The 9501-nt window shown below is 42.1% G+C and overlaps 1 protein-coding gene across 2 annotated transcripts; it reads left to right on the top strand.

Moving 5' to 3' along the window:
• Positions 1 to 211: 211 nt before the first annotated feature.
• On the top strand, positions 212 to 8372 carry Znf281 (zinc finger protein 281). 2 transcript variants are annotated; one of them, XM_057770118.1, is made up of 2 exons: positions 212 to 313; positions 530 to 8372. In XM_057770118.1, the coding sequence occupies exon 2, from the start codon at positions 548 to 550 to the stop codon at positions 3209 to 3211; it is 2664 nt and encodes an 887-aa protein (XP_057626101.1). In that variant the 5' UTR covers positions 212 to 313; positions 530 to 547; the 3' UTR covers positions 3212 to 8372. The 2 variants fall into 2 exon arrangements, with proteins under 2 accessions (XP_057626101.1, XP_057626100.1); XM_057770117.1 differs by having other exon boundaries at positions 230 to 313; positions 534 to 8372.
• Positions 8373 to 9501: the final 1129 nt, after the last annotated feature.

Raw genomic sequence — 9501 nt, 5'->3', positions numbered from 1 at the left:
CCTCGACGCAGCCACCAATCACGTCCCCCCGCTGCGGAAGCCCCTCCGCCGTCGGGCTCTAAGTCCCCGCCCCTCCCGCCCAGCCCCCAGCAGCTCCGCCCAACCGCCCCCTTGATTGACAGGCCGGCCAGGCGGAAACTGCGGCGCAGGCGCACTGAGCCCGTAGAGCTCCCCTCTGGTCCGGTCGAGGAGTTCCCGGCAGACACCGCGCCGCGGCTGCGCAGAAGCGGGGAGGCTTTTAATTCCATTGTGGAGAGGACGGCGTTATTTTTATTAACTGGAGGCGACGGCGGCTGCGGCGGTGGCGGAACCCGTAAGTGTGGCCGGCGGGCCGGGCCGGGCGCGGGGTCGGCTAGGAAGGCCGCGGGGCTGAGCGTGCCGAGCCGGAGGCAGCGGGGCTGCGGACGGGCTCCGGGCGCGGTGCGGGCTGGGCGGCGGCGCGGCGGGTCCCAAACGCTGCGGTGGTCCCGGCCCGGGGCCCGGCCCTACCGCCGTTCCCCCTCTTCCCTCCTCTCCCTCCTCTCCGCAGCCAGGCCTCCTCCGGGGTATGAAAATCGGCAGCGGGTTCCTCAGCGGCGGCGGCGGTCCCGGCAGTAGCGGTGGTAGCGGCTCCGGCGGCAGCTCCGGCGGCGGCGGCGGCGGCAGGAGAGCAGAGATGGAGCACACCTTTCCCCAGGGTATGGTTATGTTTAACCACCGGCTCCCCCCGGTCACCAGCTTCACCCGGCCGGCGGGGACGGCCGCCCCTCCCCCGCAGTGCGTGTTATCCTCCTCTACCTCCGCAGCCCCGGCCGCAGAGCCCCCCCCTCCGCCAGCCCCGGACATGACTTTCAAGAAGGAGCCGGCGGCGTCAGCCGCGGCCTTCCCTTCGCAGAGGACCTCCTGGGGATTCTTGCAGTCCTTGGTGAGCATCAAACAGGAGAAACCCGCGGATCCCGAGGAGCAGCAGCCCCACCACCACCACCACCACCACTATGGGGGGCTGTTCGCTGGGGCCGAAGAGAGATCACCGGGCCTAGGAGGCGGGGAAGGGGGGAGCCACGGCGTCATCCAAGACCTCAGTATTCTCCACCAGCATGTCCAGCAGCAACCAGCCCAGCACCACCGTGATGTATTATTGAGCAGCGGTAGCAGGACTGATGACCATGGCACCGAGGAGCCAAAGCAGGACACTAACGTCAAAAAGGCAAAGAGGCCAAAGCCAGAATCTCAGGGAATCAAAGCCAAGAGGAAGCCAAGTGCATCTTCCAAACCGTTGGTTGGAGATGGAGAAGGTGCCGTCCTCTCCCCAAGTCAGAAACCTCATATCTGTGATCACTGTAGCGCTGCTTTCCGGAGCTCCTATCACCTGCGGAGACACGTCCTCATTCACACGGGAGAAAGGCCTTTCCAGTGCAGCCAGTGTAGTATGGGTTTCATTCAGAAATACCTACTGCAGAGACACGAGAAAATTCACAGTAGAGAGAAACCCTTTGGATGTGATCAGTGCAGCATGAAGTTTATTCAGAAGTACCATATGGAGAGACACAAGAGGACACATAGTGGAGAAAAGCCATATAAGTGTGACACTTGCCAACAGTATTTTTCAAGGACTGACAGATTGCTGAAGCACAGGCGCACGTGTGGTGAAGCCATAGCAAAGGGGGCCGCTAGTGCAGAACCTGGGTCATCCAACCATAGTAATATGGGTAGTCTGGCTGTGCTGTCTCAGGGAAATACAAGTTCTTCAAGGAGAAAATCGAAGTCAAAAAGCATAGCCATTGAAAATAAGGAACACAAGACTGGCAAAACAAATGACTCACAAATGTCAAACAATATAAACATGCAGAGTTATTCAGTAGAAATGCCTACGGTGTCTACCAGTGGAGGCATAATTGGCACGGGAATAGATGAACTACAGAAAAGGGTGCCAAAATTGATCTTTAAGAAAGGAAGCAGAAAGAATACAGATAAAAGCTACCTTAATTTTGTGTCTCCACTACCAGATGTAGTTGGGCAGAAATCCTTGTCTGGTAAACCAAGTGGCTCACTTGGCATAGTCTCGAATAATAGTGTGGAGACCATTGGTCTTCTCCAAAGTACAAGTGGCAAACAAGGTCAGATAAGTAGTAATTATGATGATGCCATGCAGTTTTCAAAGAAGAGAAGATACTTACCAACTGCCAGCAGCAACAGTGCCTTTTCTATAAACGTAGGACACATGGTCTCCCAACAGACAGTCATTCAGTCTGCAGGTGTCAGTGTTTTGGACAATGAGGCCCCATTGTCACTTATAGACTCCTCAGCTCTAAATGCTGAAATTAAGTCTTGTCATGACAAGTCTGGAATTCCTGACGAAGTTTTACAAAGTATTTTGGATCAGTATTCCAGCAAATCAGAAACGCAGAAGGAGGATCCCTTCAGTTTAACAGAGCCACGAGTGGATTTACACACCTCAGAACACTCAGAATTGGTTCAAGAAGAAAATCTGAGCCCAGGCACCCAAACACCTTCAAATGATAAAACAAGCATGTTACAAGAATATTCCAAATACCTCCAACAGGCTTTTGAAAAATCCACTAATGCAAGTTTTACTCTTGGACACGGTTTCCAATTTGTCAGTTTGTCTTCACCTCTCCACAACCACACTTTGTTTCCAGAAAAACAGATATACACTACATCTCCTTTGGAGTGTGGTTTTGGCCAATCTGTTACCTCAGTGTTGCCATCTTCATTGCCAAAGCCTCCTTTTGGGATGTTGTTTGGATCTCAACCAGGTCTTTATTTATCTGCTTTGGATGCTACACATCAGCAGTTGACACCTTCCCAGGAGCTGGATGATCTGATAGATTCTCAGAAGAACTTAGAGACATCGTCAGCCTTCCAGTCCACATCTCAGAAATTGACTAGCCAGAAGGAACAACAGAAAAATTTAGAGTCCTCAACAAGCTTTCAGATTCCATCTCAGGAGTTAGCTAGCCAGATTGATCCTCAGAAAGACATAGAGCCTAGAACAACGTACCAGATTGAGAACTTTGCACAAGCATTTGGTTCTCAGTTTAAGTCGGGCAGCAGGGTGCCAATGACCTTTATCACTAACTCTAATGGAGAAGTGGACCATAGAGTAAGGACTTCAGTGTCAGATTTCTCAGGGTATACAAATATGATGTCTGATGTAAGTGAGCCATGTAGTACAAGAGTAAAGACACCCACCAGCCAGAGTTACAGGTAAGGTCTCAAGAGTGACCAGGCTGGGAGTCTTCTAATGTAATTTTGTTTTATTTTGAGAACACTGCCATTGGAATGTTTCTACACGATCCTATTAAGAATAATGTAATGCCCTTTCAATGCAACTTTTCATATTTAGTTTATTTTGTTAGTGTGATTTTAGCTGTTTGTATTATGATTTTTAATCAAAATCAATAGATTAAAAATAGTTTGACATTCAAAGTGACAATGTTTAGCAATCAAATTTACATGTATAGATTGTCAGGGAATAGCCCAAAAGTTTTAAATGAAAAAAAAACAAAAAAACAAAAACTACAGGAAAAAAAAAAGAAAAGAAAAAAAGAAAAAAAAAACTTTGTTGCTAGGATTAAGGTTATTCTAATTGCTTTACTCTCAGGAAAGTGTAATAACGCATGGGAATTCTGTACGTTATCACCGTAATGGAATATCCAATTTACAAATAGTATGATACACATTTCACTGTTTAAGTTAAGGGATCTTAAACATTTCAGATTGCTCCTTCTGGGCTGATAGAATATACGTTTCATCATTTAAGTAAGGGATCGAAAACATTTCAAATGCTATCTCTGTCTGGGCTGATCCAAAATTCTGAGATTGTTGGCTACCTATATTTTGTTGCAGCTTTTAAATGTACTCCAAACTTCCAAACCCACATTCATTCCAGCTTGGTAGAGCAAATATTCTTGGATCTTTGATCAAAGCCTGGAATGATAGCTTTAATAAAAGAAAGAAGGGGGGAAGCACCCTCCTTATCCAACTATAACAAGGCTGTAATTCCATTAAGTGATTCTGTTAATGTCTAGTACAGTGTTAAAACCCAAGTGGTTGGTTGGTTTCAGTATTAGAAAGTAAGTTGGATTCGCGTAATACATTGAAATTAGGGGTATGCATTATTCATTATACATGGCCTAAAAGCATTCTCTCACTTGTGCTATTACGTGCCACCTTCACTTCTGGTTTTTTGGTACTTATTCTTAACTTCCTCTTAAAGTTCTAGGCCTTCTTGTTCCTTCTCCCTGTCGTGATGGTTTCAATTTTAGAGTGATTTGTCATCTAGTAGATGATTGATTATGCATTTTATATGTCTTATGGCATCTAAATACTAAACAATAGTATTTAGTTTATTCACCTTTTTTTTTTAAAAAAACAAGCCCAATACAGATTTCCATGTACAAGCTATAGATATTAAAGGGTTGTAATTCCACCTGGTAGCATAGCTTGTCTAACAGATAAGAGTATATATTTACTAGTGACATCAGAACTCTGTGAAATTGCAGCCTTTAATGTACATTTTGAAGGGGTGTATTAGTCAGTATTGTACAGGGATCTTGTAAAGTCATCAAAACTTGCTATGAACGCTAATTGCCATTTGAAGCTACTGATAGGCAGTGGCTCTGCTCTAAACCACTTTTTAGCAATTGTATTTTTTTCTGATTATATTTTTTAATGTACTTTGATGTTTATGCTGATGAGTTTTTTATGTACTTTTGGTGATGTTTCAGTCTTATGAACTCTTCTGACGTCAGAAAAGTACCACTGGTTGTTTGCAGTCTTATTGTGTAATCAGCCTACCACAGGCTTCCGTGTATAATAAAGTAATTAATATTGTGCAAGTGTAAAACACTTCTGTTATAAAAGCAGTGTTTTGAAAATAAGAAATTATTAAAAATGGTTACAAAATACTAGTTAATTCCCTTTCCCACCTTCCTTTGGCTTTAGTTAGCTAAAGGCTACCAACTTGTCATTGAAAGATTCTTAGAAAATGTGTTTAATTCTTTTAATACACTCAGTACTAAAATGTCTGTATGTCTTATTAAGTGCAGTAAGTTCTATTGGGTACAGAGACAAGTGTGATCTAAGGATGGCGAGGACCTTTACCCCTGTATCTCTTAAGCTGTATGATTTCTCTCTCGCTCGCTTTTGTTTTATACAGGTTTTGAATTTCTTTAACTTTTATTGTGTGTACTGAATACTACATATGTATTATTCTGATTGTTTGCTCTAGTTTACTACCAATAAAAGTCCTGTTAATCACAAAATTGAAGAAAGGAGATATCACTTAGTCATATTTTTCAGTTTTCTGTGGATTACATTTCATAAACTAGTCACATTAATGGTATAAATTGTAAGTTAGGAGCTTGCATTTTTATTGTATTTTTAATGTATTTTGTCTTTCTAGGTTTATATGAAAATGCATTGACTATTTTGTTTGAGGTGCACAATAATATAAGGAATAGAAATCGTAATATGTAAATTAATACTATATTGATATTAGTTTAACCATCCTAAATATTATACTAGGGAGATATTTATTGAGGCTTTATTTAAAATCATAACGCAATATTTTGGCTCAAGGTGTTATATATCCTTTTGCCTCAAAGGGTTATAATAAAATTACAGAATGATGGATTAAAATGGTCTTGAGCATTTTTAGTAAGAAAAAAGCTAAATTGCAGCTAACATGTTAAGAAATTGAGAGCATAGGTATTAGAAGGAAAAGGTGAAATTGTAATATAGAAGATGCACTAAAGGTATTTGAAGTAAATACTAACTTGAAATGATAAAAGAAGCTGAATATGGTGACCATGCCCTTAGTCCCAGCACTGGGGAGGCAGAGGCAGAAGCAGGTGAATCTCTGAGTTCACAATCAGACTGGTCTACATTTTCAGGCCAGCCAGGGCCACAATGGGACCTTATCTAAAAGAAAAAGTTGCGCGTCTTTTGAAGTGTTTAGAAAACTGCTGTAGGTTTAGTGGCATGGATATTGACGGACTAGGAGTGAGCATACTGAAGGTAGTAGAATGCTCTGAGGCTGTGCGTATGTGTGTGATGATACGTAAGTATCATATCATAGTAAAGGTAAGCATGGACCTTTGCGATTAGAAGGCAGGATAGTTTGTTTTGCCATAGTTACTCCCACACTTGGTTTCTTGGAGTCAAGTACTAAGCAGAAGGAAGTTTCACTCAATCTAAGATGACTCCAGTTACTTGATTCCCTGAAGAGCTTGTTTTTGCTCAAACAGATAAGAATTTTAAAACCTGCTTACCTGCCTTTTTGTTTTCCTTTTATGGAGTATATACAGATATTATCATTTTCATCAACGGCTTTTGTTTTTAAGGCATGAGACCATGTATGGCTGGAAATATAGGTAGTTCAGATGATAGAGTTCTTCCCAGCATGCACAAGGCTCCTGGGTTCTGTCCCTCAAACCACGTTAGCCAGCTCTGCCTGATACGCACTGGGGAGGTGAAGGCAGATGGATAAGAAGTTAAGGGTCATCTCTGGCTACCTAATGAGGTCTGAGGCCAGCCTGGGCTACATGAGACCGTGTCTCAAAAAGAGGCATTAGGTGTGAGGTAGTGAGCACTGCGGTGGTTTATGTTGAGATTCGTGTACAGTGGGGACTGCTCTTCAAGCAGTTACTGATCAGTAATTTGAGGTAATTTTATGAGAACAGAATGTGCTTAAATTTTTAAGTATGCAAACATACAAATATCTACCTCAGATTTCATGTATTGCACTAACTTATTAGACAGATGTTCTTGTCCACTTTAATATTGTTTTCATCCCTTGATATTCAGCATTTTATAATTAGGTTTAGTGACATTTAAGCCTGACTGGGTGACTATTTGAGTTGCTAACCTCATGTATAAACCTTAACCTCTAAACTCATAGGTTCTTGTTGAACAGAACTTCCCTGAACAGAGAAGGGGAAAAAGAAAACTACAAACTATTTTTAGAGTAAAACATTCCAAAGGCTATCATTTTCTGCGTTTCGTGGTCTTCATGGTCTCGGCAGATACAGACCGACTCGAGCTAGTTCTCAGGACACAGGGCAGGACTGTGCTGAGATGGGTCCCTAGCTGCTGGAGCTGCTGTCTGTGGTGTCAGGGTCTGGGCAGCTGATTATCTGCTTGTGCCCTCTGAGATGCTAGAGTTCCTATGGAGTTTTAGGGGAATTATGTTATTTTTTTATGTCCTTAATTTATTATTTGGAATGCACAGCATTAAAGATAGCGCCTTGGGATTCTGTTGTCTTACTTACCCTTGATTTTAAAAATAAAAATAGAGAACTTGAGACTACTTAGTTTTAATCAAGACATTGCCTTTATGAGATCATATACTTTTAAAATTCTGCTTTGCTTTTTGTTTTGCTTCAAAATATATTTAAGTGTGACTGGCTGGCGTAGGTTCTAATTTTTGTCTTTTGAGACAGGGTTTCTCTGTGTAGCCCTGGCTGGCCCAGAACTCCGTAGACTAGACTGGCCTGGAAGGATTCTAAATTACTAGCTTTCTAGCTTATGCAGTGAAATACTGTCTAAGAGTTTGGGGTTCACAGATTAGATTGGGCACTTGGTAGACTCAGTGCCTCCCTGACTGCACATTAGTGGAAGTACATCTACACAAAATAGTTTGCAAGTCAGTCAGCAAGCACATGTCTTACATCTTACATACATGGACACCTATTAAGAATTCCTTCCTTAGAAGATGCCTATTTTCTGAGATTTTATTGTACAAATAAAAGATTAATGCCTGAAATGTATCCAGTTCTAAATTTCTTCATCTGCAGCTCATTTCCTCACCGTCTGTGGGAAACACTGAGGTTCTATAAAGGCTTGAAGTTGTTTGCTGTGTCAAAGAGCACACGTGTAGAACTTGGAGTTCTTTGCACCCTTTCTCACCTTGCGGGTGCTTGGGCTTTGACAGTGTTTCTACCAACAGAAATGGTAGCAATATAACCATTAGCCAATTCTGGAAGTAAAAGCAGGTTCTGGGTATGTGCTGGCAGATATACAACCGGCCCATGCCTTTTTATGTATGGATCAGGAGTAAGATTATCCTCAAAGCCCACGTGGGCTGAAGTGTACTGTGCGAGATAAGACATGAAAATATATTTTATATGCTATATTTTGAAATGGGTCAGTCTTGGGAAGTATAAATAAATAGCTAAGGGAAAGTTGATGATTTAGACCTTATACTCCCAGGGAGAAGATTTGTGAGGGTTTTTTTTTTTTTTTTCTGTGTTTTTAGAGAGTAAGGGAAGAATGGATAGGGGTTGAGTATATTAAGGAACAGTTCTTAAAGTCTAGAGGAAAAGGAACAAGTTTGGAAGGAGCAAGGGAAATGGAAACGTTAGCACAGTTTTAGTAGGCAGTTGATCCAGAGGGCAAAGGGGATCTTTGGAAATTCGTTCTTCTTTGTCATTCCTTCGGTTCAGACTAATTGTGGTACTTTGGTTTGTTTTGAACTTTAGTACTATTGTGGAACAATTAATAAATAACTCTACACAGACAACTGTGGTGAACTTCTGTTTACATTCCCGACCTAGGAAAAAGATGGCTAACCTTTGTGTTTATATATTAAATCTGCTCTTTAGTAACTCAATGGCACAGCTTCCATTGGCTGGTAAGGATTTAAGTAACTTATTTTTGCCAGGCTAGTCAAAAGTCTTGTTATGTATGACCAAATGAATATGCATAGAATTTAGGAATTAAGATTTTAAAAAAGTCAATCCACATTTCCTATCCACCAGAAAAGCAATTTACAAGTATACTGTAGAAAGGCATAGTACATTATAACAATGGTTTTGAGTGATTTTTATAAAAACTTGCGATGCCTTATTTTATAGTTTTATCTTGACAAAATGTTTGGAAGTTTTAAGTTGTGACTAGTTCCTTTGTGTATTCCCCTGTTTATTTTGTGCTACTGGAGCTTGAACCAGGGTCTTGCACTGAAGTAGGCAAATGCTCTACCAATGACGTATATCCTCAGCTATTTCTGCTTTTTTAAAAATGTCATACCAGAATTATCCACTGGAAAACCAAGGTTTAAAATGGGATAAAGAAACCAGGCGGTGGTAGCACACGCCTTCCATCCCAGCACCCGGGAGGTAGAGGCAGGTGAATCTCTGTGAGTTTGAGGCCAGCCTGCTCTACATAGTGAGTTCCAGGACAGCCAGAGCTCCCTAGTGAAACCCTGTCTCTAAAAAGAAAACAGAAGAGCTGAGATGTAAAGTATTGAGTGAGTTTTATATGCGTACCCTGTTTAAAGTCTCAGTGTTGATTTGAGATTCAAAGTTTGGAGTAGATTGCAAAATTGAGCTCAGCAGCAGCACCGTTTCTTGTTTGGCCACGGGAAAACTTGCCTCTTTCCTACAAAAAAGCCATGAGCAAGCATTTGAGAGTTCCCCTTTCGCAGTAAGAGCTGCACATAGGTATCATGGTAGATCCCTATGAAGAGCCAGCCCATGACCTTGATTGGCTTATGAACTG

The sequence above is a fragment of the Chionomys nivalis genome, chromosome 5 (genome assembly GCF_950005125.1).
Source record: "Chionomys nivalis chromosome 5, mChiNiv1.1, whole genome shotgun sequence".
Lineage (NCBI taxonomy): Eukaryota > Metazoa > Chordata > Mammalia > Rodentia > Cricetidae > Chionomys > Chionomys nivalis.
Note: the sequence above shows the minus strand (reverse complement) of the source record. Positions and strands in the feature narration are given on the sequence as shown.